This window comes from Mesoplodon bidens, assembly GCF_964165515.1.
Source record: "Mesoplodon bidens genome assembly, chromosome: 17".
NCBI lineage: Eukaryota > Metazoa > Chordata > Mammalia > Artiodactyla > Ziphiidae > Mesoplodon > Mesoplodon bidens.
In genome coordinates this window covers 18,809,159-18,836,819 of record NC_138174.1, presented here as the reverse complement: position 1 = coordinate 18,836,819, position 27,661 = coordinate 18,809,159, and the positions used below count along the sequence as shown (strand labels likewise).

Sequence of the window (27,661 nt, the reverse complement as noted above, 5' to 3'; positions counted from 1 at the left end):
GCCACGTATAATGTGTTTTCCCCACTGCACGGCACGCTCATAGGGCAAAAAGAGCCTTACCTTTTTTCAGAATCACAGACGTGCCTAACATAGTTCCTTGGAACTAGAAAACAACAAACGTATTTATTTCAATTCTCGGAATAAATGATTCCTTACCTAATTTTGAGAAGGACTTTATGCGCATAAATGTACTTTCCATCCACCAGAAATCGTAGGTCTGCGGTGCTGGGATTGTCAAATTCTCTCTTCAGGGACTCAGCCACGGTGAGGTGGCCATCAGGTTCTGGGGGGCAGGGTGGGGGGGACACCAGCGCTTTCTAAGGAGGACGCAGGCCCAGCACGGCTCTGCTGACACGAAAACACCAGTTCCCCCAAATAACTGCCCCACTGAGCTATGCGCTGTTTTCCTAAATACAGATTCCCACTGCTGCAATCATTAAGGATAAGAACCTCAGGCACATCTGCTTATAAATCTGGCAAAACAACTAAAGTCCCAAACCACCACACTAAATAAAATTTTTCAAAGTCTGAGTAAATATACCAGCTAAAAATAAAAGCTATAGTTTCCCAATCACATCAGAAAGCCATCCAAAGGACTTGCGGTACGCGGGCCTCTCACTGCTGTGGCCTCTCCCGTTGCGGAGCACAGGCTCTGGACGCGCAGGCTCAGCGGCCATGGCTCACGGGCCCAGCCGCTCCGCAACATGTGGGATCTTCCCAGACTGGGGCACGAACCCGCGTCCCCTGCATTGGCAGGCGGACTCCGAACCACTGCGCCACCAGGGAAGCCCAGGACTTTTAATTTAGTATGAGATACTGATTTCTAATACTTTTGAGAAAAATGAATCGATCTACTGAGTTCCCTTTCACAGGAGCTCATTAGAAGGAAATAAAATGCCTGACACTGCACTGAACAAAGTCCTCACTATCAAAAAATGAAAACAGCAGAAGTTCTCGTCCTAGCTTTCAGGCCACCACCCCGATGGACAGCGATCAGCTCACCCACGGACAGGAGGCGCCAGGTGACGGCAGGCGTGGCGAAGCAGGCGAACACGTCGTCGGTGGAGGAGAAGTGGGTGAGGTGAGGCAGGGTCACCGACTGGCCCCGGCACTGGCCCCACATGTACACGTGCCCTCCCTGCGTCTTGGCTGCAGACGTGTGGGCAGAGTGGCAGGCCGCAATCTCTGTAATTCTAGGTCCACAAACACACGCCAAGTAAACACGGTAAACAGGAGAAGAAACAAGGTGATTTTTTCTTCCCTTAGGTCTAACTGATTAAAAACAAAAAGAAGACTTAAGACACCTAAGCGTCTCAATTGTCAGGCACCCAACAGTTATTTAAATGTAAGCTATGCGTCAGTGGCACTTATGTATCGTGAAGGTCTGCTTGTTACCGCTTCTAGCCAGTAGGCCCATAAAAATATGTACCATCCTGTTTTGAAATTCAAGTATTAATACAATCCAAGAGAGCAGAGACCAAAAACAAAAAACAAAACAAAAAAAAGTGATTTAATTGCTTTCTTAAAACATTACTTAGTAAAGCAGATCAGAAAGATTTGGGCCATCTTCACCCAGGGTCAATAAATATTTTCATCAAAACTTTACCAATTTTGGGCCATCTCCACCCAGGGTCAATAAATATTTTCATCAAAACTTTACCAATTTTGGGCCATCTCCACCCAGGGTCAATAAATATTTTCATCAAAACGTTACCAATTTTAGGGTTAAATGAAGCCTGCTGTGGGTCACCCCGACTCACACTGCAAACAGTAAGTGCAGTGGTTCTGACTCACTGGACTATATCATCTGGAACCCAAGAGAGCAGTTTTCTGGGATCAACCACATGTTAGACCCTATTTCAAAGTTCATGACTGACAGGCAGGTAGTTCTCAGAACACTTCCTAGTGGAAACCACTGTTTTGTTGAGTTGAAAATAATTATTTTCTCTCAGACTAAGCCACCATACAGATTTAAAGAAAATAAACAATTTCCTCAAGTGAAGTACCATCTTGATTCTGTCTCGGGCAATGGTACCAGCATCCTCAGTGACTTAGGCTCAGAACTTCAGGGTCATCTTTGACTTCTCCCTCCTCATGTATCTCTTTCTTCAGAACATCCGCTTGACGAATAACAGCAATTCTTTCTTTGTAGTGCCTCCCATTTGCCACACCCTCACCAAGCACACCCATACCCGGACCAACGCAACTCTTAGGTCTCCCCACCTCAGACTTTCTCTTCTGACCTAAATCGCACAATGCTGGCACGTTAATGATCCTCTTGAAACACCATTCTCATCACTACATTCAAACCTTCGTTGACTTCCCATAAGACAAAAATCCAGACACATGACCCTAAGGCATTCCCTAATTTGCCTTCCATCTATGTCCAGCATTCTCTCCAATCACCTTTGCCCACACACTCTCTGTTCCAATCAACAGATGTACTCACTTCTGAAATGTTTACCATTAGCCTCCAGGAGAGGGGAACGGCCTTTGCCATCCATTAGAGGAGGTGGGACACTGCTTCCACAGCACAGGGGTTAAGGATGCAGAAAAGCTGGGAAAGCTGGCCCTCCCTGAGCATGGCCTTGGGGCATTTACCTGGAGCACCCAGTGCCACGCGGGAAGTCAGGGGTGGGGCTGAGGCTTGGCTGATGGCAGCAGCTGCTACAGCAACGAGAATGGAGAAGGTTTAGAGGGAACCTTCAGGTCTCAGCTTGGGACTTGACCATCAGCCAAGGCGCCCTGCCTTTGCCTGAGGTCATCTGTCCTTACATCTGATTCATACCAAGAAGCAAATGCGGAAGTTCAGATTTTCCAGTCATACATGCAATAGACAATGACTATAAACTGAGCTAACCTTTACTGTCAGGATGTCTGGCGTATTTCACACTTTATTTTATAACCATTCTTAATGGGAAAAAATTACTATATGTTCATAATAAACAGGTTTAGTGTCACCTCAACGGAATGATCTGCAACAATGGCACAGCTTAATGTCTAAGAAATACCAGACATGAAACAGCAGAGAGTGAGACAGAATGCAAAACAGAAAACAATGAGGAAAGAAAAAAGGTAATTTGTGAGGGAGGAGAATAATGGAGAAGAAATCATGATTATAAAAAGACCAGAGCACTGTTTCCCAATCCTGGTTCTGTAAGAGGCCAACACATGATAAATGACCTCAAGAAGTCACAAAATTCAAGGCAAAGTTAGTTTTAGATCAATCTAACTTAAACTGTGTTTTTCAGGGACTCAAAAGACATGCCGGTAAATCAAAGTACTGAAAATTCAGAAAGATTTGGAATGACTGGGTTAGAGAAGAGAATCATGTTAATTATTAAAATCACTTCTAAGTGAATATAAACAGTGACATAAAGTGTTAGCATCCCTCACCATAATGGAGTTAATCAGGTTTTTCTTGGGTTGCTGTTTGAGCAAATAATCCCACGCAGACAAATTTCCCCTTCCCGCTTCTGTGAACACGTAACCAAGACCTGACGACCCACCCCGCCCCAAGTTCAATCCTGCTCATTCTAATTAGCCAAGACTCCCTGTGATGGGCCCCAAGAGTCAGGAGTTCCTGAGAGATAAGTCATAACATATCTGCAAAGTTTCAGTCATTGAAAAGGGCGGGTAGGTGCTGAACAAGTCCCAGCAAACCTATAGGTTCCTCCCTTGCAACATTTGTGCGATGGAGAGCCTGCAAGCTCAGCAATCACCAACTGAAATTCAAGCATGGAAAACAGAGAAAAGCAGGACCATCTCATTCAAAACACTCAACCCTGATATCCGTAGCCAAAATCATGTTTACGTGGACAAGACCAAGGGTGCAAGTATTTAGCTATTTCTACTTTTTTTTACATATATAATTCAAAAAAATGCTTTATGAAGTTTTTGAAAAAGACAGAAAGCAACAGGTAACTCTCCAGTGCCACGTGCCCTGACACCCACATAACTTCCGTGCCCTGCTTCTCTGCCTCTCTTGCTCTTTCCCACTGAGCTGCCCTATGGTCTGTCTGTCCCAGCGTGACCACAGTCAGAAGACCTGGCACTCACTCTGGGACTGTCAGGACCAGCGGCGCAAGGTGGGGCACATCGCTGGTGGGCAGATGGCAGCGGACTGTGAGTCCAGATAGAGGAGTTCAAGTTTATTTTAAATGTGGCAGCACGAGAAAAATGGTAAAGTGCCATACAGACAGTCTGTTTTTATACCCATGTGACCTCTGATCCTTTAACACTTCTTAGCTATTTTGTCTAAATAGTAAAAGTCCCCACTGACTGGATTTGCTAGCTGGAGGCATTTTCAAAGCCTCAAGACTGTCTCTTCTCTTTTTACTGAGCGGCTCTGAACCACCTTTAAGAGAAATGAAAGTAACATGGCTGCTTGCATCTCCTGTGTGCCTGCCAGCTCGTGACCTTCATTATCTTTCCTCTCCCCCAATTCTTAAGGAGTCTAGGGTCTTACTGTAAGATATGGGGGAAAAAAAGGTTTTTTAACCAATTTAACATAGGTTAAATAAAAGCAGCCAGGTTCACAATAGTCAAATGAAAATCAAGGGAGCTGAAAATGACCATTTGGTTCTTCATTTTCATTGTTAAATATTCCAATAGAAACATATAAAAGAACTGCCACAAATGCAAAATAATTTATCCATATATTTATTTAAAATCAGATATAGCAAAAATTAATATGTAAAATAAAAATGAAAACAGCAATATTAATTTCCACAATGATTTAACCCTGGCCTAATAGAACAAATAATAAAATGTTCTTGTTCCGTGCTTCTGTGTCAAGAAAGGAAGAGTGAAAAGGCAGTGATGTAGCCATGTTTGAGAAATTTCAAGAGACCTTCAAAAATAGTAGGATAATCTGGGGGAAAACTCTGGATATGCTACTCACTTAATACAACCTTGCAAACAAGGGCACACAACTCACTTTTAATTTTTTAACCATTTTGCTCTGTGTCACAGTGATAGCCTGGGAGTTGAAGTAATGAAACAGCCCTATTCTTTTCAACTGGCAAACTTTATAAGTAGCAGCCCCCATCTGAGATACTTTCATCTTCCTAAACCATAGAAGATAGACCTCCAATGTTATCAACTCCTTCTTAAGAATGTGAAATAGAAAAAAATGAGAACGGGGGAGAAAAGGTCTTTTTTGAGCGAGAAGAATAATGCAGAAAAGCTGTTGGAGGTTTAGTCATTGTAGTTTGTGTAAAGTAGCTATTGGAGGTATAGGTGAAATACGGGTATGTGAAAACAAACTATTTAACATCAATCAACTTGCCCCAAAATTCTAAAGCTAATTTTAAAAAGGAATGAATGGTCTTGTTCAAGAATATTCTAATACTAGCAGTCAATTGCCCATAATTCTATACAATGCCTAAGTTTAGTTTAATCACGAAAGAACACTGAACTTATTTTGAAAATGCACATATTACCTGTCCTTTTCCACAACAACAGGAGTAGGGTAGGACTGGTTACTTTTATTGCCAGTGCCCAACTGGCCGTAAGAATTTGCGCCCCAAGCATACACTTGACCTTCATCTGTTAATACTAATGTGTGTGCATAGCCACAGGCAACCTGGAAAGAGAAAAACCAAATCCACTCAGGCCTGCAAACAGAAAGAAACATGTTTCACAAGATAGGTTAAGAATCAAAAAATGAAGGAAAAAAAAAAAAAGAAAGAAAAAAGGGAAGAGGCAGTCTGCCAGAGAGGCAGGCGGCATTAAGTTAAGCAACATCCCTCCAGATCTAGCTTAGGCCCCATGTGTGGTGAAAACTGCAGTGAGATCAACTTGAGTCCTTCGGTGACAAGAGTCCAGTTTATTCATCTTTAATACGGCATTCATTATGCTCACAGAGATCAAGGGGTGTGAGGTGAATAAGAAATAGACACTTCTATTTTTTAAGAATTATTTTCTCCTTTTGTTATAAAAGTAAAAGATGTTCAATGTGAAAAAAATATAGGAAAGTATAATTATGAAAGTCATCTCAAGATCAGGATTTTTCCTGATTATATATAGAGAGATATGCACTGATAGCTTTTTTAAAAAGTGCTCATATCTGTATAAGCAGTCCTGTATCTTTCTTTTTACTTAACATTGCATATAGCATTATTTCCCTACCATTAAAAATCCTTTGTAAGCATCATCTCTGTTAATACGATTTAGTATTGATATTAATTTATTTAACCATTAACTTACTGTTTGATTAGGTAAATTGTGCTACTATTATTTGTTATCAATTTTTTTCTTTTTCTTTTTTTTTTTTTTGCTATATCTTTACTACACCTTCTGCAAGTCGCTTTCTCTTTGGTTCCTTAGGATAATGCCCTAAATTTAAGTAGAATTACAGATCAAAGGGTATGGGTATTTTTAAGGCTCTTGATACACACTGCCAAAGTTTCCTTGGAAAAGATGATAAAAATTTACATCCCAACAGCTATGTATGAGAGTGCACTGGAAATACAAATTTTCTGATCAGCATCTACAACTAAATTCAGGAAAAGAGCTTTAACCTTTACTTCTTCAGTCAAGATAGCCAAGCAGCTTACCTTTTCATCCTGCTAAGACAACTGAGTTTTTAGTACATTGGTATCTTTGCCCCCGTAGCCTTAAAAACAGGCAGCACGTGAACCAACAGTGGACGTACCCGCTGGACACGAATGCCTTGCAAAGCTGCTACCCTACAAGGGGTTGGCTGGTTGCCGCTGCTGCCGAGTCCCAGCTGCCCGTTTCCATTGTAACCCCAGACATAGACCTGAGAGAAGATGAGAGACTCAATGCCCACGAAAGATGAAAAGAAGCATTCCATGTCGGTACGACACTGAGAAGGTAGACAGGCTTTTTTAAGTGACACAGAAAATAACTTTCTTACCTCCCCAGTGTTCACCACAGCCATCGAGCACATCTGCCCACAGGCTATGTTCACAACTACTTTATTCTGTAAGCAGCCAGTGACTCTTCGAGGGATCGGCTGATTAGCTGTTGATCCAGACCCTACCTGCCCGGAGTTATTATAACCCCAGGCAAATACCTATTTGAAAGAAGAGATCAATAAATGAAACACACTAATATACAAAGTGTCTCAATTGGCACTTACAGTGTCTCATCTTTGCCCTCAAAGCGCTGATATCCATAAATGCTCACAACACAAGCAGGGAAGTTTCCACAGAACACATTCTTACAAAATGTATTACTTTATTATTTTTTTTAAGATTTTTTTGATGTGGGCCATTTTTAAAGTCTCCATTGAATTTGTTACAATACTGCTTCTGTTTTATGTTCTGGTTTTTTGGCCATGAGGCACGTGGGATCGTAGCTCCCCGACCAGGGATCAAACCCGCACCCCCTGCATTGGAAGGCGAAGTCGTAACCACTGGACTGCCCGGGAAGTCCCAAAGCATATTACTTTATAAAATTAGGTTACTGGCATTACCTATACAAACAGCAATGATTATAAGCAAATATCATATAATCCTTATAAAAATATCTACTTTGCTTCAGCCATATTTTCCAGCATTTTGGGATTTTTCTTTTTGCAAATAATCCCCTTGAGTATAGCAACATAGAAGTAACAATACAGCCTTTTAAATTTTGCAGTTATAGAAATCCTTACTACATACAGGCACACTTCATAATATAAACACCATGACTATGAACTGCTAACAAGAGTAAGACTGAATTTGAGGTAGGTGGTTAGTCTAATCAAATGATCATATTTTCAGGACTGCTATAGGAATCTATATAATGTACTGAAATTAAAATCTTATTGAAATCTTATGATCAGTGAGATTTATGCTGACTATTCTCACCTCTCCATCAGATGTTAGCACCAAAGAATGGTAAGACCCACAGGCCACTTCAATGACTTGTTTGTTTGACAAATTAGTAGAGATATGACAGGGCACTAGACCATGGTTAGTTGTCCCATTGCCCAGCTGACTGTAACCATTGTGACCCCAGGTAAAGACTTCTCCTTCTGAAAATAAAAAGAAACATAACCAACTTTCAAAACATCTATTCTTATATGAAAATATATATATTACACACTTCCACAAATGGAAACTAAAACTTCATATGCAAAAGCTAATCGACTTCCCTATTCCACAAAACTCATTTTATAAAAGAATACATTTGGAAAGTTTAACTACATTCTACCTCAAAGCAACAAGATGAAATTTAAATGGATGCAGTTATAATAGCTGGAAGATAGGTTTTTAATAAACAACAGAGAAAAGGCTTCTAAGAGTAAGAGGAAAAAAAACAGACTGAAATTCAAAAGACTGTAAGGTCATTTAACTTCTCTGAACCTTAATTTCCTTATCTATAAAATGATCTCCAAGTAAATATTTTGAATCTTTGTTATATTACTTATTGTGCAGTATAATACATATTCAGAAAAGTTCTTAAAATATATATACACAGTTTTATAAATAATTGCAAAGTGCACATCCATGTACTACCACTCAGGTCAAGAAATACAATCTTATGATCACCCCAAAAGCCCCCCCCCATATACATCCTGGATAACAGGATTTAGTCTTTCTTGGTTTTGAACTTACCATAAATGGAATAATACAGTATAAACTCCTTTCATCTGTATTTTTCTACCCTATTGTCTCTTTGTGCTACATTCCAGATAATTTCTTCTGATCTATCTTCCAGTTTATTAATTTTCTCTTGCTGTGTTCAAACTGCTGCAAAACTTGTCCACTGATTTTTTCATTTTGATAATTATATTGTTTATTTGGTTCTCTTTCAGGTCTTCTATGATCTCTTCAGGTACCTTCAAGCTCATTTTTTATTTTTTCAAACGTAATAAATACAGCCATCTTATAAGTGGTGTCTGGTAATTCTAATACCTGACATTTAGTAGTTGTTTTTTGCTGTCTTTTTTGCAGGTTCTTATTCAGGGGGCCTTGTTTCCTTGTACCTGCTTATCTTTGACTATGTGCTACTAATTGCCATTGAAAAATTATTTTTTGATGGCATTATATTCCTTCAGGCCTAGAATGAAGCTACTTTCGTCTAGAAAGAATTTGCATTAACTTCTCTCATGTTCTTAAGGCACTTTAAAGGTACCTCTTTGATAAATCCAAGGCTTGAGATTTCTTGGACCATCCAATCTAAGGTGAATTGGAATACAAATCCATGGATACAACACCTCAGGGAGAGGTTTTCTTTCTTTTTTTCTCCTTGCTTTGCTCAGAGCCAAGGAATTCTTCTGTTGAGTCCCTTAGAGATGAAAGAGCTGACTCATCCTTGCCCTGAGAGTGTAGCCCTTTGTGGTCCCAGCCTAACATGTGAGGTCTTTGACTTGTGACCCCTTCACCTCATAAGTACATCAGACCACAACACCGTTTAAGTGCATAGGCAGATGGCTTTAAGGCAAAATTAGCTTCAAGGTCCCCTCTAACTTCTTAGTTCATACTTTCTCTTAAATATATTTGGTCTAATAATTCCTTTCTGCCTTATCAGTGTTTTGATGCTTTTAGAAAATTTTTAAAAATATTTTATCTAGAATTTGTATTTTTTTTTTTAGTGCAGAAATGGTCTGAATAATCCAGCCTGCTACTACTGGCAACCAAAAATCCCTAAAACTTATTTTTAAAATGTGAAATAAATATACGAGAATATTTATAACATTTAGTTTCCATTTAAAGAACACTAATAAAATGAATACCCAGCTTGAGGGAAGCTCTAAGGTATGTTTTAATTATGTTGTCTTATCAGTCTGAATGCATGAAATAGCCATGAGAATATTTAATTCCTTATACTACGAATACCAACTAGAGCCATCAGTCACTGTTTAAAGTCAGGATCACAGAACGCTAACGGTTAGAGGGGATCTTGGAATCTAGCTTTCATCGCTCTGTTCATAGATCAAGAATCTCAAGTTCAAAACGTCCTGAGTTCAGCATTCTAATGCAAAATAATTACACATATAAACAAAAGGAGTTCACTGGGCTTATCGCATTGTCATTCTTACACCCAAAGTGCCAAAAACTGCTAGCTTCCATCTGCTACATTATCTTACTTTGATATTGATATTGATATTTCATATTGTCCAAAGCACAGTCAAGTTCCCAGGGCAGAGCCAGAAAGCCAATCAAAAAGTATGTTCTCAGCGTAAGGGGTGGTCCTAGTCTTGTTTCTCAACAAAGAAAGCAATGGCTAAAATTCCACCCTGTGTTCCTAGGTTACCTGCTGTTGCAAGGACAACATGTGGACCACTCCCATAGCTGAGGCAGGCAATTTTTTTGCCACTTAAAGAATCCAGTCTCCGAGGTTCAATGGTGCTCTGGACATCACCTAATCCCAAACAGCCACAGCAGTTGGTGCCAAGCACAAAAATCTGTGGGAAAAACCACAGTTAGTTCAAGCAGTTCTATTTCTGACAAACCTGTACATTCAAACAGGCACAGTTCCCCTAGGGAAACTGCTTCATTATTTAATAAATAAGAATCTACTCTCCGTGCATTTTTTTTACCTTAATTCCTTCCTTAACTCCTTAGTTCCCCCACCAAGATCTTCAATTCAGCAAATCCATTACTGAAAATGTAATTTTTTCTTCAACATTACCTCATCATTTACTGTAGTATATAAAACTTCATTGCCAGCACTGCCAAAGACACAGGCCTGACGAACTAACTGCAGTTCTTCCTCAGAACAAAGGGAGAAAATTGGCCACTTGCCCACATCTAACATCTTCAAAGATGACAGAGTAGCCTGTACTGGCTGAAAAAGAATTTAAAAAATAAGTAAATAAAATATATATATATATATTGACTAATAATAAAAAATATATTTTCTTTGTCCCCTTCATTTCTGCAGAAGAGTTAGCATTGGTTTGAGGAGGAACAAACCCTGTCTATTTTGGGAACTGCCTTTACAAGCTTGACTGCTTCAGGACCACTCTCACTGCAACCAAGGGCCAGAGGTCCTGGATGGAATCAGATCTCACCTATTAATTTTCCTTAAGGACACAGGAATCATCTAAGGCTGAACTTTGGGGAGGTGAATGTCTGGCAAGCACTTTCAGTGTCGGTTATGTCTTAAATGTAGCACTTTCAGTGTCGGTTATATCTTAAATGTAGCTCTGGAAACTAAGCTGCTTGTGAAAGCAGGAAAAAAGGGAGAAGACTGCTGTTTCATCTGCTGCCTAAATCTTAGCAAAACAAGTCCTTGGGAAAGAACAATGCCAAAGGTGACACCAAGGAAAAAGTCCAGAAGGTTTCAGTTCATGGGTCAGTTCTGACCATTCAGTTTGAGCAACTGGTGGGTTCCCTCATCCCCCCACTCAGGTTTGGGGATTGGTAGGACGAAAACACCCAGAAAGTACATGTATTCGTTTGCTACAACTGCTGTAACAAAGTACCACAAATTGAGTGGCTTAAACAACAGAACTTTATCTTCTCACAGTTCTGGAGGCCGGAAGTTCAGAGTCAAGGTATCAGCTGGTCTGGTTCCGCCTAAGGGTTGTAAGGGGAAGATCTGTCAGGCCTCCCCCCTCGGCTTGCAGACGGCCCAATTCTCCCTGTGTCTCTCACATCATCTTCCCCCACGTGCGTCTGTCTGTCTCAATTTCCCCTTTTTTATAAGGATACCAGTCATGCTGGATTAGGTCACCCTCATGACCTCATCTTAACTAAACAATCTGCATCTGCAGTGACCCCATTTCCAAAAAAGGTCACCTTCAAAAATAATGGGGTACCTCAGTCAATTTGCTAAACCAAAACACCATAGACTGAGTGGATTATAAACAACAAAAATTTATTTTTTATAGTTCTGGAGGCTGGGAAGTCCGAGCTCAAGGTGCCAGCATGATCATGTTCTGATGAAGGTGCCCTTCCTGGTTCAGAGCCAGAGTCTTCTCACTGTGTCCTCTCATGCTGGAAAGGGCTAGGAGTCTCTCTGGAGCCCCTTTTATAAAGCACTAATCCCATTCATGAGGTTTCTCCCCTCAGGATTTAAACAATTCTCGAAGGCCCCACCTTCTAATACCATCACCTTTCGGGGTTAGGATTTCAACATATGAATTTGGGGGGGATACAATCAAACCCACAACAGGATGCATTAAGATCATGAGCATTTGCAATCCCATAAGAGCATTCAATGTGGACATGATAAAGCTGTTTTTATTTATTTATTTATGGCTGCATTGGGTCTTCGTTGCTGTGCACAGCGAGCGGGGGCTACTCTTAGTTGTGCTGCGCGGGCTTCTTATTGCCTTGGCTTCTCTTGGTGCGGAACATGGGCTCTAGGCATGTGGGCTTCAGTAGTTGAGGCACGCAGGCTCCATAGTTGTGGCTCACGGGCTCTACAGTGCAGGCTCAGTAGTTGTGGCGCACGGACTTAGTGGCTCCGCAGTATGTGGGATCTTCCCGGACCAAGGATCGAACCTGTGTCCCCTGCATTGGCAGGCAGATTCTTAACCACGGCACCACCAGGGAAGTCCTTGGTGTTTAAAACAGATAAAGCTGTTTTAAAGAGAGCTTTTACTTATTTGCTACACTGGAAACATTTTTACTTACATACTTTTCAACTTCCAAAATTTTTTAAGATTATAAATAAGATGCATAAATAGCCAACATGCCTATCAAATGCCATGTCTAGCTGTTTCCCTCAATAATCACCGAACTCTAGCTTAATTTAAAGGAGCAAAGGATTTTCTAAGCCCTATCTTTCCCATCAGATATTAAATCAGTCTTACCAGATATATGCCTAGTAGAGAGCAGATCAGACTAGCTACTTATTTTAGAAAGGATATTTGTGCTTTCCACCTTAGGAGTCAGGGGAAACAATTATTTATTTATCCATTCATTCATTCATTCATTTATAGGACTTGGCTCACAAGATTATGGAGGCTCTAGGGGCTTCACTGGTGGCGCAGTGGTTGAGAGTCTGCCTGCCGATGCAGGGGACACAGGTTCGTGCCCCGGTTCAGGAGGATCCTACATGCCGCGGAGCGGCTGGGCCCGTGAGCCATGCCCGCTGAGCCTGCGTGTCTGGAGCCTGTGCTCCTCAACGGGAGAGGCCACAACAGTGAGAGGCCAGCGTACTGCAAAAAAAACAAAAAACAAAAAAAAAAGAAGATTATGGAGGTTCAGAAGTCCTATGTTTGCATTTGTAAACTGGAGACCCAGGAAAGCTGGTGGAATAATTCAGTCCGAGTCCAAAGGCCTGAGAACCAGAGGAGACAATGATGTAAATCCCAGTCTGAGGGCAGAGGATGAAATGAGGTGTCCCAGGTAGATCAGCGAAGCAGGAAAAAAGGGATGAATTCTTCCTTCCTCTGTCTTTTGTTCCATCCAGGTTCTCAACAGATTGGATGATGCCCACCCACAGCAGGAAGAGCCACCCATTTACTGAGTCCACCAGTTCCAGTGCTATTCTCATCTGGAAGCACCCTCACAGACACACCCAGAGACGATGTTTAACCTGGGCACCGGGGGCCCACTCAAGCTGACATGTAGAGTTAACTATGTGAAGACACACAGTGAAGATGGAGGCAGAGACTGGAGTGATGCAGCTGTATGTCCCGGAACACCAAGGATGCCGGGAACCCCCAGAAGCTGCAGGCTTCTTCCCTCAAGCCTTCAGAGAGCGTGGCCCTGCTGACACCTTGATTTCAGACTTCTGGCCTCCAGAACTGTCAGAGAGTAGATTTCTGTTGTTTTAAACCACCTGGTTTGTGGTACTTCATCAGGGCAGAAACTAATACTAAGAAACTAACACAGAGGGGAAGCAGTTTGTCACTGCTAAGAGCATCACCCTCAGTGAGTGGCATAACCTGAACAAGGGGAAGCTCCCCTAATGCCAAGTCTGGCCACTTCCCCCCATGACACCACCAAACTGTAAGACCCTGCCTGGAGAATGATGTCTTCTATTATCTTTTGGGCAGCACCTAAGGCCACTGTGGGGCTAATGACAGAATCTTGTTCTGTTACCTTTTAGCCTAAGCTTCTATTTTAAATTACCCACCTCCTTATATTATGAAGGAATCTTATTTTCTGTGAGGTGTTCATTTTAATATTTTTTTCCTATTTAAGTCTATAATTTTCAGAAAGAACAATGTTTGGGATGTGGCATCAAATATTTCATGTAGACGTGCTAACGTGCTAGTTAAAAGAATCCTTACATAGTATTTCTAATCTTCACAAGTGTAGGACATACATATTGCTATCCCCATTTTACATATGAGGAACCTGAGGGCCAGAGAGACTGAGAAATACTCCAAGATCACCAGCTTCTCAGTGGGTAAGCCAGATTTCTTTCCACAAATCATCTGTTGCTAAGTAAAAAGTTCACATAAAAAGTGGTAACTCCTGGCAGGCCTAGTGTTTGTTTGCATTTGTAGGGCTTTGGCTGTTGTGCTCATGAAGTCCTTAATGAACAGGGCAGTAATGCCCACCGTGGGTTGTCTTCCTTCATGGAGCTCACAATTTAATAGAAAACAAATAATTATAATATAACCTAAATACAACAGGTGTGACTACATTGCTTTTTAAATCTCTGCCAGAAGGCTGGCTACTGGAGGTTAGTCATCAAAAATTCATGTTTCTAAGTCTGTGGGGAAACTTCTTCATAGGGAACCAATGACTTCACTTATGAAATGCACATGTTTATACTTTTTTGAAGTAAATATTTAGTATCAGTCTCCAGGAATTGAGTATCTTCTCTCACAGAAGAAAAATACATTCTTCTGTCTGGCATAATCTTGAGCATATATAGTTATACACATTGTACATACTGTATACATATGTACGTATATAGCATATATGTATATTCTGTATATATATACATTGTATATAGTAAGAGTGTACATAATATAAGGATGCACACACTTTAGGAGCCTCAATCACACCACAGCCAGCCTGCATGATAGCAGGCATCTCTGCAGAAGGCACCCAACTACCTCTGGGCCCAACTATTAAGTAAGGGACTGGCTGAGCAGAAGCCAGGAGTGGGCAATAAAAAAACTGTAGGGGAAAAAAGCACTACCAGGGAGCGAGAGCTCGGCAATACACGTCATCAAGATCGTGTCCCTGGAATCTGCATCCTAGCTTGGAGCCCCCTTCCTGCACTTGTCACCAGCATAGGTGAGAATTAACCCCAGGCCAGCTTACCTTCACTACTTTGCTCACATCCAAGCCACCTCTCTCATCTTTCACTGGCATCTGTTTGGGAAATGCAAAGCAGTAATTTTTTTTTAATATTAGCTCAAGGAAAACATAATTAAGGACATACATCTCCATAAAGTTAGAGACCAAAATGCATTTTATCATTGCGTTGAGTGTGTGCTCCCTGTATTAACTCTGCTTCTCCATCCATATGAAGAACCAAGTGGATTATGATACTTCATTTAACTATGGACAACTATTAAGTTGCCACAATTCAATTTAAAATACCGCATATAAAAACAGAATTAAAATTACATGTTGGGCATGCCTGGCAAAAAAAAAAAAAAAAAATTCTTAAAGAACAGCAGCCAACACCTCACGTTTTGAGAATTTCCTGGCAGCATAACACCATGTAATAAAGTAATTTCTTTGCTAATTCCATGAGTCTTTTATTTTACAAAATCTGTTCCCAGAAAAAATTAATGAAATTTTCTATGAACATTCTATAAGACTTTCAGGTTCTATACATTGCTTCTGTAAGCTACTTTCCTACAGGAGCTCACAAATGAGCACTTCAAGTCAGCACGCAGCAATACTATGGTTCAGGTTCAGAAGCTGTGCTGTTTTTGTACACTACGCTGGCTGTGAAGATGATTTACATCTTTTACTGAATTTTGACCATATTTTATTTTTTAAAAAGTGGAAAACAGAAAAATGAAAGTTAATGGTGGCAGTTAATATTAAGCTGTCAAGAGTGAAGAGCAGGTATTTCGTAAATTTAATAAAATCAACACAAGATAGAGATCGATGTACATGTGAAAGATGTGAAACTTTTAACATCAATTGGACACTGACTGGACTTAAGCTGGCTGACTGTATGTGATGGAAACGAAATAAAGAATATCTGTGATGAATTAAGAACGTGTCATCTAAGATTAAGTATTTTGTCATTTTTTTTACATCTCTGGCAGTGGAGCAAACATTGTTCAACTCAGACCCTTTTGCAGGACAGCATTTTCTGTGAAAGTAGGGGTGGTGTGGCTCCTCATTCAGCTCAAACATCACCGCCTCTGGGGACCCTTTCTCTACTCCTCACACAATCCCCAGAGCCCCCTGCTGGTCCCTCTGGCATTCTCTACACCCGTAACAGTGATGGGCCAGCATCTCAGTCCCTATACTGAGAGCCCCTCAAAGACACACACTATCTCATTGATCTTCCTACTGGATGACCAATAGAGGTTTGATGAAGTATGTTTTATGTGACAGAAAATATATGCTCCAAGGGCATGATTTTTCTAACCTTGCCACTTTTTCCATAGAGAAGGAAAAGTTCTTCTTCCATATGGTCTTCCATGGTCCTGTGCAGTCCTTGGGGAAAAAGTATGTGGTAAAATCAAGATCCCATATGTCGAGTGAAACTGGGCAGGTTAAAATTACTTTACTTCTAATTAACAGAGAAAATAAGCTAAGTTCAAATATGGTGAAGGGAAAATAAGGGAATTAAGTTTGGGGCATGGGAGTTAACAGCTGTAAAACCCAAAAGATGTTTTAACTGCTGTTCTCCTATGAGAATCCTCCTGCTGAGGTGTGGAAAAATAATCCCAGGATAAACCTATATTCTTAAATCTATTAGGGAATGAGGAGAAAATTTTCATTTCAGAGTTGACTTCCTATAGATAAGAAAAAATAAATTTTAGACCTTGGTCAAATTTCCCCTGGGATTGGACAGTTTCAAATCACTGTGAAGAGTAGACTTATCAATTCTCAGCTCCACTGAACAGTGTATTATTTGCTAAGGGGGAGGGAGGGGGGACTGAATGAAAAGGATAAAAGGATGAAAGAATGAATGAACAAATGTGACTTGTTACCTTAACAAAAAATCTGAAACAACAGCCATCAAGTATGTAGCTATAGCACTGAATGTGCTTTTGCCTTACTTAACCAGCTCCACAATGACTACCTTCTACCACATACAAGTAACAGCAGAAGCAGCCCTATCAGATAGCAGCCCTATCAGATAATAGGCAGTATGTCTGGACTGTGGTTAAATCATTACACAGTTATCACTAAAAATAAATATGAATAAATATTATCTCTCCCCTCAGAAGCAATTTAATGAAATCATGTTTAATACTGTTGATATTCTGATATCAACAGGTTGGCTTCTATTTACTCAAATACAACCCATATTTCAAGTGCCTAACATCAGAACATTTTATCTAATACTACCTACAAGCAGTTAGAGCCTTGCAATAGATAAAAACAATAACCAAAATAAGGCTAAGTCTTAACAGTGTTCCTTATCAATGTTTTATATTCACTTGAGGATACTGGTAAAATTCTGTTTTCTTCAGCTGTAAAAGGTCTCTCAGCATATAAGGAATAATAAATAATATATTCAGAATTATTACTCAAACTATGGCAATTAATACAAATCATTATTTCTAATGTTTGGAAAAGATGTGGTTGTTGTGAAAAGGATCGCTTAGACTTTTCTCACTTATAAATTTCTAAAACTTGATCTGGTTGCCAACATGGAAAAATAATTTCATGCGGCAGCTATTCCTATATCATCTGTCTTCTCCATTAATTTTCAAGCCCTTTAAGAGAGAGGACCATGACTCATTCATTGCTATAACTACCACAACACATGGCTCAGAGTAGAACACAAGATATTCGTTGAAAGCATCTTCTGAATACAGCTTTTTGTAGATTGCAGACAGCCTACATTGGGGATTCTTCTCTTTTTTGCCTCATCTTAACTGGAAATACCTTTTCCATACCTGCCCCAAGTTTACTGGAATAAAAAATAAAAAGATAAGAGAGGGAAGCGAAGAAAGAGGAAGAGAAGAGAAAGTAGAAGAGTAGAGGAAGGGAATTCAAAGGCAAAAAAGGAAACAAACAAGAGAAGGAAAAGGGATCTAATTAGAGAAGTGACTGCCCCACGCTGGACTTTAGGACCCCTTTGTGTCCCTAGCAGAAGGGAAATCTTGCTAATATGCTGAGATCATTTTGTTTCGTTTCCCCACCCCATCCCTCTACCATTGTAGGTAACCAATTTCACTGGTTTCTTCTTCTGTTTCTTTTTGCAAAAATAAGCAGACATATGTATGTATTTTTATTCCCCAGTTCTTTCTTGTACAAAATATAGCATACTTTACATACCCTTTTGCAAGCTTTTTTTTTTTTCATCTAACAGTATATCCTGGAAAGCACTCTATATCAGCTAATAGAAATTTTTTAACACCTGCATATCTTGGGTTTTTAAGGAGAAAAATAAATAGCTCTTTTCAGTGTCTTTGATCAGTTTTAAGTAGAGTAACTCTTTAAAAATTAGAATGGTGAAAAGCAGGTCATTCCGTTTATTTGACTAATCAGGTTAAGACATAATTACATGTATGGCATATGAAAATTACCATATTCAAAGAAATAACATTCAGTAAAATTCAATTAACACTAAATATAATATAAACATCATTTCATTTTTGTCAGTCAGAATGTCCTTGAAGATTTTAAAGTGCTTCATGATTAATTACTATTATACAGTACTGTGAAAAAAATGATGTCAAAATCTGTAGCGTTGTGGAAAATGGTTGGCTTTATTTTTTTTTTCCCTTTTTGGCTGTGCTGTGCGGCTGGCTTGCGGGGATCCTAGTTCCCCGACCAGGGATTGAACCTGCAAACTCGGCAGTGAAATCATGGCATTCTAACCACTGGACTGCCAGGGAATTCCCTGGTTGGCTTTTTTTCAACATTATTCCAATGTGATACAAATAAAATAGAGAAAACTAGCTTTCCCAATTTGTACTACTTGAGGAATATAGTTTGTAGAATATATGTGAGGATTATAGTTATCTCCTCCTGTTGTATGTGATATCACCAGGCTATTATTATAGCAATGTTATAGTAATATATCAACATATACGTCCTAAAAATCCATAATACGCATATAGAATACCACATCCATGATGTGATAAACATGAATTCTAAATAACAGCAACAATAATAACAGTTAAAATAAACAGTTACCCTGTGCCAAGCACTAAGTGCCTTATATTATCTCATTTAATCTTTACAATAGCAGAAAGAAACAGGTATAATCATTGCCTCTGTTTAATGGACATATTTCAATACTTTGACTAACAGTCACCAGTCAGTCAGGGTCAGAGCCAGGACTAATTCCAAAGTGCTTGCTCTTGGACCCTCCCCTGTAATGAAGGGATATTTTAAGTTTTCCTGTGTACATTCCATATGGTTTTATTTTGTACTGACTGGTTGGGAACATTCCCACCAAAAATGTTTGTACCTGATTGTTTCTAAATTTCTGGAGCCCAGTATTCAGTCATCTTTAACCCTGTTCCTTCTAGATCCTTGTGAAGTTGTCGTCTAGGGTAAGGTAAATGTGACTGAAATGGAAATACATAAATAAATTCTATTAGAGAATAAAAGAAAAGAACAAGAATATACCATCTTGAAACTTTAACAAGCCAGTATTTATCTGAGAAAAATACAGTTAAAAAATTGTATCAGCTCTATTTACTGTTAGAAAGTCAGCAGCAGAGGTGCTCAATTATAAAAAGAATTAATATTATAAAATATAACTTTCAGATATTATATAAGTTTGGGGAAAGGGATTCAACAACTTGGACGCTGAAACTTACAAAAAAAACACTTAACATTTAATCTACAGTATTTCAACAAAAAAAATGCAAGGGAAACCATTTGGAAAGGGAAAAACGCAAAATTTTCAAATTTTTGGAAGAAAGTATAGAAAACATCTTTATGACCTCAGGGCAGGGAAACATTTCTTAAATGAGACACACAAGCATAAACCACAAAGGAAACACTGGTAAATTTTACATTAAAGATTAAAACTTTGGCATAATAAAAGACAAAATGAACAAATGCCACAGAATGGGAGAAGATATTTTCAACATATATAACTGATACCTAATTAGTATCCATAATATATAAAGAACACCTAAAAATTAGAACAAAAAAGGCAATCCAATTTAGAAATGGAGAAAGGATACAAGCAATTCACAGAAGAAGAAATTAACAAACATATCCATGGAATTTATCATGGAAATGTAATCACAATCAGATAGATCTCACCAATCAGATCGGCAAAATTAAAGGGGATAATACATAGTGTTTGTGAGGATGAAGATCAGAAGGCACACTCATATACCTAGAAGGAATGTAAACTGGTACAATCACTTTTAGAGCAACTCAACAATATTTAGGCCAGAGCAGTGTTTTTCAATCTTTTTTGATACATACATGTACCTGAAACAAGAGTTTCACAAAATAATTCTTACCCTTCCTATATGAGATGCTAAGGGATATCCTCTTTCCTATTTTTTTCTATTTTACATTATTCTATTCTATCCTACCCTATTTTGTCCTTTTCTATCTCATTTTTTCAATGTTGGTTTCAGCCCACTAAGATAATTTCAATATCATTAATAAGTCATGTCTTGTAGTTTAGAAAACACTGGCCTAGATGAGCTCTAGTGCATATACAAAATTGTGTGCAACAGCAAAAAACTAGAAATAGTGGATAGAATTGATCAACAGACTCCATCAACAGAATTTATAAACTATGGAATGTGTATACCACACAGCAATTAAAATAAATTATCTAGAATCAACACAGATAAGTCTCCAAAACAATTCTGATCAAAAGTCACTAAGTCACAGAATGATGCATATGATACACTATTTGATAAAGTTTTAAAACATGCAGAAAACAATACTATTTTAATGTGTAATGGATACTGACAAACACATGGCTGGACTTTGATAGTAATGTTTCATAAGAAAGTTTTGATGGAGATAATGTCAAAGGCAAAATTTGCCATGTAATTCTATCAATGAATTGGTGTGATATGGCTTTTCAAATTAACAAGACAGTTTTCAAGATTTTAAGCTTAAGTTAATCATCTGAGTATGGGAGGATAAGGTTACCCAATATTAAGGAAAACAAAACTATAGAATCAGAATACCACCATTCTAATACTGCCTTTACTGCGAACGTAGGAATTCAATAGAGGCTTGATAATGACAACTCATAAACCACAATTTCTTTCACCGTCGGTAAAATAAAATTGTACCAACACCATAGGAAGATAATAACTGATTAACATAGAAAAAGTACAGTATCTTAAATGCCATGGAAGAAAAATATGAAATAGAAAAAAGTGTATCAGAATGTGTTTTTTGCTTCTTGTCTTAATCTGCTTACAAATTTCCCCCTGGGGAGACCCAGGGCAGAGGTTGGCATCTGTATTGGGAAGCTCTTCTTCATAGTGACAGTGTCATGGCATAAGATCATCCCATATGATACGTACTGTATGTTACTTTATTGTTTTTTTTTCCTTACATGTGTTTTGGGATACATAACTTGGTTCATATATATACTTAATTACACACATTAAAAAGTGCCTTGTGTTTTGAAAAGTAGTTTCTTATGCATTTCCTCATTTTGTTTAAATGTAATAAAAAGAACTATGTTATTATAGAATCTTACTGTACTGATATTTGCCTTACAATATAAAAAGAAATGGGAGAATAGGTACCTTCTTCAGTCAGAAGCTCCTGGCACTGACCTCTGCCTTCAGAAGCTCCAAACTGGACACTCAAGAGCCAATGTTCCAAGTTTTTACATGAGTAACTTTTTTTTTTTTTTGGCCATGCCATGCAGCATGTGGGATCTTAGCTCCCTGACCAGAGACTGAACCCATGCCCCCTGCAGTGGAAGCACAGAGTCCCAACCACTGGACCGCCAGAGACTTCCCACAGGAGTAATTTTCAAAACCAAATATATATCAACTAAGGCAATAGTTTGCATGACATTTCCTATTTTGACTGTTTTTCTAAACTTGCAGAGTTCAGTAATTTATTTCCATATTATCCCTGTTTGGGACAGATAATTCCTTTTCGTACATATTGTATTTTGAGAGTTTTCCCTATACTCTTAATAACTACACAGTTGAAGATCAGTGGACAAGAAGACAGTCTTTCAGTAACTGAACAAGATAAACATACCCATCCCTAATCCTCTTGAAGAACAAATAATTCATTTCCCTGTACAAAGCATACAATAAGCAGTCGCTACATGTTATTAATGGTAAAGTAATCAGTATTAATCAGTGTGTCTGCTAATATGACAATGTATCATATTACTTGATAATACTTCTGACCTAAATGAGTTAAACTGATTATAGGACATTCATTTGCCTAATTCATTCAACAAATATTGACTTAGTGCCTGCAGTGGGCACTAAATTGAAAGCAAATACATAAAAAAAAAAAAAAAAAAAGAAGTAACTTGGAGCAAAAGGATATCCAGGGGTAGCTGCCTGTGTCAATATTACCCCAACACAGTAGTATGCAGGGGCCTTAAGAGCTAATAAACTAGATACACTGTATTTGAGAGAAGGCATTTTCCATGGAAACTGTTATCTTGCAATTAACTAGAAGCTTCTAAATGCTGGTATCTGTTTTCTAGAAGTGATCCCAGAAGGAAAAAAAAAGAAAAAAAAAGAAGAATTTTTGCAGAGAAAGTCCAGTGTCATGTATGTTTTAAAATTCAACTTAACAGTATGAGGTCAAATCTAAAGCTATGCTTGAGACACATAATGTATAGAAAAGTTTTCTTGCAATACAGAACTCAATGCTTTCAACAAATTCTCCCATCTGGGCAACACAGTTGATGATGCTTTTATAATCAAAGAAACAAGGAATGAAGGAAAACCAATGTCTTTTAGGACACCAGCATACAGTTTACAGTATCAGTGTGTTAACGAGCTCCAGAACAAGTACATGTCAGTGGGATAATGATGGTTCCCACCTATATGCTTAGCTGAGTCATTAAATGGTATGTCATCAGAAAGCCAGAAATAATATAAATATGTATAAATGTAATATAAAATAATTAAACATGATCCCAATTATCGCTTGCAAAAAAGGATGACAGGCATAATTTACCTCCATTTGAATGAGCTGCCATAAGTCAATGACAAATAACAGTAAGATACCCTACACAGCTGCTAACTAAAGTGGGACAGTTATAAACAGGATGGACAAAACTAAAAAACTAAAAGCCCAACTAAAACTAAAGCACAACCTCAGTGGGAATGGTACTGCCATATGTGTATGATAAACAGCAAACTGACTTATGAAACACAGAAACATAGTTGCTATTTCAATGATTTCACTGTACAAAGGTTTCCAAACTTCGCCAAGAGGGATGAAGTAGACCTTCAATCCAAACCAAAGTTGCATTTAGTTTGAAAATATTACTGAGCTCATTGAAGTTGGTCTTTTCGGCCAAGCACAGCAAAAAGTGTCACTTCAAATATGAAAAATAATCAACATAAACTATACAAATATTTTTAGATTGTTATACTAGCTAAAATGAACTGATACTTGAGACATTTGTAAATCCATTTGAATTTTAGATCCTTATATATCTAATACAATTTTTTTAAAGCCCTTAACATGCCTATTAAATAGAATACTAACTGTTAACCATCTCTGCCCCACAATGTAAATATTCGTTCAACATGGTAGCCCCTCTTAGTCTTGGCTCATTTCCATTTATGATTCAAACTGTTCAGTCAAATACATTCAGCGTAATACAGAACATGTTATAATGGGGTCACAATTCATGATTTACTCACATACTGGTACTTGTCAATGTCTTGCATGGGGAGACAGAGGTACTATTGGGTTGGCCAAAAAGTTCATTCGGGTTTTTCCATAGGATGTTACGGGAACACCCAAATGAACTTTTTGGCCAACCCAGTAGATATGATCTCAGGTTAGATTAGCAAGGCTGAAGACACACAGAAGACACACCCCAGTGTCACAGTCATGCTGAAAGAAACTATTACACCTTAAATTCCCTGGAGACTTCCACGTTAAGATGAGATCACTGTGTGAATTAAGACACATGTTCCTTCTGGATAATGAAAGCGAGAAGGATCATATCAGCCTTCCATTGAAGGACACTATGAATATCCCTTTCAGGGAGGCAAGGTATTTGCTCCTTTTAAGTAAGTACCCTCATTTAGCCTTCCATTTTCAGCCTTGAACAGGAGTCCCTGATGCCACCCTGCAACCCTGATCATTCCATTCCATAATTCCATTCTCTTCCAAAGAGATTCTCATATCTCTTCCCTGGTCAATTTTGATTTATAGTAGGTCAACTCCAGTAAACCTCAAAAGTAACAGCATCTTAGGGGCATTTTAATTTCACTTTAACCACGTGATAAAACCAAAATTAAATATGACAAACTCCTAAAGTCATAAGCAAATCCCATGGGTACTCTACATTTATAGTTTTAGATTAATAGCTTTTGATATTTAAACAGTGTTTGTAATCCACTTAAGTAAAGGACCCAAAGGGAAAATCACTTCACTTTCTAAAATTGTTCCTATCAGCCTCTTTCACTAAGCATCCTTTAATTACGGAGTGCAATTTGGCTAGGCTTGTCTGGTTCATTCAGAAATCTCAAAGAGCAATAATTTAGTAACTTAAAGCATGACATCATACCAGGTGAATCTTCAACACAGTTCCAAATAAAGAAAATCAACAACCACTCTTAGAAAACAACTTCACCTAGTCATCCACAGTCAGAGGGACATTAAGAAGCAACTGCAAAGTGCAGTAAAACGTGAAGAAAATATACATGTTTTTTTTTCAACCCATCTGTAGTATTCGTTTGGCTACTCTTTTCCATTCAAGAGCCCAGTCTCTTCATTTGATTTGCTGCATTAAACTAAAATCCTGAATAACGTGAACTCTTTCTGGAAAAAATATTTTTTCACCTATATACTATAAAGGACAGTTACATTTGTCACAATGGACATGCTGTGCGGTCCCATGAAACACATAGCAGAGAATGGTAAAACAAACAATCAAACAAAGTTCTCCCAGAAAGGTACTGAATTCTAAAAACCAGTTCTCCATCATGATCATCACCTTCAGTTTATCCTTCAGACCCACCATAACCATGCTGTTTAAAATTGCAACGCACACCTGTACTCAGTCCCCTTCCTCTGCTCTCCTTTTTTCATTTTTTTATGGTACTTATCATTTTCTAACCCAATAAATAATGTTTACTGTTAATCATTCTTTGCTAGAATGTAAGCTCCAGAAGGAAGAGATCTTTGTCTATTTTGTTCACTGACATACTCTAAACACCTAGACACAACCTGATACAAAGTGGTCACTCAGTAAATGTTTTTTGAATGAATGAATGCACATTGCGACTTCAGTATAAAGTACTTCTGGAGCCAAATACCAATTTCATTTATACAGTTAACAAATATCTACTGAGCTGCCATTATGGGGGAGACAGCACATACACATACAAACCCATAGTATCAGACAGTGATAAATGCAACAAAGCCAAATAGAGCAGGATAAGGAGATGGAGAGAGAAGTGGCTATTTTAGACGAGGCAGTCACCTCTGAAGTGATGGCAATTAATTTGAGATTTGAATGAAGTTGGGTGCCATGCAGACTTGGGTGGAGGGGGAAAGTGAGCTTTGAGCATGGAGAAAATAGCAAATGCACAGGCCTAAGGGTGGAGGCCGGCTTGGTAAACCCAGTAACAGCAGTTAAGGCCTGCGTGGAAGGAGTCGGGTGTGCAAGAATATAGCATTCCACCTGCCTTTACCTACTACTTAATAACGTGTATATTGCCTAGTGCCCTGGGAAAGAGAGATTACATTTCGCCTTTGAGTACTCAGATTCTCTGATAGTTAAGGGCTTCTTCTATTCTAGCCTCCAAATGTCCGTATCATCACATCATATAAGATTACAAAGCACAGAGTAATGACGTTAAAAATCATTCCAAGAACATCCCCAGGAGTCACGAAACTGACTTAACTAAGTACCACTGCCCAGGAAGGTGTAAAGCCAAGCAGGAACGTAGTACGAGAAGGGTGCAAAGCCAGGAGGCTCAATAAACATTAAACAGGGACTGTCAATTGCCAGTCTGGGGGAAAGAGCGTCGTTCCAATTTAGTCGCCAAGCGCGGCAGCAGGCAGCTCTACGACATGCATTTTGTTACAGTCCTGGGCTCCAACTGTTCCGACTTAGTATGTAATTTCCCAAAGAACAAAAGCAAAAAGTTCACTCTGAACTAGCCTTCCAACTCCGGCAGGAAGTTCCTTCTCAGCCAGGGCAGGGCACTTGGAAAGTTTTCAGCGTCTGAAAATCCCTATTTCCGGGGCTAAGCAGGGCAGTATCTTCCGGCTTAAAATAAAGATTTATGGTGATTTCTCCCCATCCCTCCACAGCAGTTCCAAAACAGCTTCGCCGAGCTTAGTCAAACTTTCTGCGCTATCCCTCGACATCAGGACCAAATGTCGAAGGCATAATAATGAGTTTAGCGAGCCGGTTCGGGGCCGGAAGCTGGGTGAATAGAGATAAGATACACAGGACGGGAGCCGAGGGTCTAGGCGACATGAACAAAAACAGCAGCCTAACGGGGTCGGAGAGTGCGAAAGGAACTCCGAGGCGGGTGCCTCCCCCGCGCTGGCCGAAGGAGAAGCCTCCAAGAAGGAAACAGCCCTGGTGCGCCGGCAGACGCAACCCTCGCCCCGACGCGCCACTTCCGCCAGCCAACTCACGCATGCGCAGCGCCGCCTCGGCCCGCGGCCTGGGTCGGGGTACAATCCGGGAGCCGCGCGCCCAGCCCCAGCCAGCGACTTTGCGCACGCGCGGCGACACCTCGGCCCTAGGCCTGGGCGAGGGTGTCGCCCCAGAGCCCCCCTTCCCAGCCCTCGCCAGAAGACCTGCGCACGCGCGGAGACGCCTGGGCTCGCGGCTCGGGCGGGGCTGTCGCCCCAGGGGCTACTCCTCACCGAAACCTTGCCCGGAGCTCGGGCGGCGGGGGCGGTGTGGGGAAAGGCGGCTCGCCGCTGGGGGGGGTCTGAGAGCGGCCGGCTTCTAGCCTGGCGCCCCCCCCACCCGACTTCCTACGCCATCCCCTATGTCCTTACCACAACGCAGGCCCAAGCCACATCCGCTCCGCCTCCCAGGTCGCCGTTACTGCCCGCCGCCGCGATGAGTTGGCGCCTCCCCTTGAAGCAGCCCGGCCTCGGCGGGACGCGCTCGGGTGACCGACCGGGGAGGGAAAGAGGAGGGGTGCGCGCCTGAGGGGAGGGGAGGGGAGGGGGCCGGGCGACGGCGCCTCGCCCCTCCTCTCCGCTGCCCCCTGCCGCCCCCTGCCGCCCCCGCCCCTTTCTCGCCGACTCTCTCGGCTACGATCAGACCCCTAGGACTGGACACTGGCTCTCCCAATGGGTCCATCTCCGCCCTTTCCCTGGCGATTCCGCCGTGGGAAACCCCCACCTTCTCCAGGGTTCTGATCCCCAGAGTCTTGGGAATTTGGAGATGCCTGACCCGGAAGGGTGAGGCGCGCGGATGATGCGGCAAGCTCTTACACAGTCCCTCTCCCCGAGTCTGTGCCAGCTTTTCTACTGGTGGTCCCTCCATCAAGGAGCTCAGA

The 27,661-nt window shown here is 40.1% G+C and overlaps 1 protein-coding gene across 5 annotated transcripts in view; it reads right to left on the bottom strand.

The window, feature by feature from the left end:
- RCBTB2 (RCC1 and BTB domain containing protein 2) overlaps positions 1–27,364 on the bottom strand; it is a 38,301-nt gene extending 10,937 nt beyond the window's left edge. Inside the window, exons 1-12 of one of the 5 annotated variants that reach the window (XM_081215073.1) lie at positions 27,153–27,364; positions 19,438–19,537; positions 16,432–16,499; positions 15,138–15,188; positions 10,591–10,746; positions 10,213–10,363; positions 7,821–7,987; positions 6,884–7,042; positions 6,659–6,766; positions 5,445–5,587; positions 1,003–1,193; positions 157–283 (exon numbers count right to left, since the gene is read on the bottom strand). In XM_081215073.1, coding sequence (XP_081071199.1) covers positions 157–283; positions 1,003–1,193; positions 5,445–5,587; positions 6,659–6,766; positions 6,884–7,042; positions 7,821–7,987; positions 10,213–10,363; positions 10,591–10,746; positions 15,138–15,188; positions 16,432–16,485 — 1,307 coding nt within the window. In that variant the 5' untranslated portion in view covers positions 16,486–16,499; positions 19,438–19,537; positions 27,153–27,364. Of the gene's footprint in view, positions 1–156; positions 284–1,002; positions 1,194–5,444; positions 5,588–6,658; positions 6,767–6,883; positions 7,043–7,820; positions 7,988–10,212; positions 10,364–10,590; positions 10,747–11,428; positions 11,481–15,137; positions 15,189–16,431; positions 16,500–19,437; positions 19,538–26,295; positions 26,756–27,014; positions 27,117–27,152 lie in introns of those variants that run through there. The other 4 variants (XM_081215075.1, XM_081215074.1, XM_081215076.1 and 1 more) reach the window with 4 other exon arrangements.
- Positions 27,365–27,661: the final 297 nt, after the last annotated feature.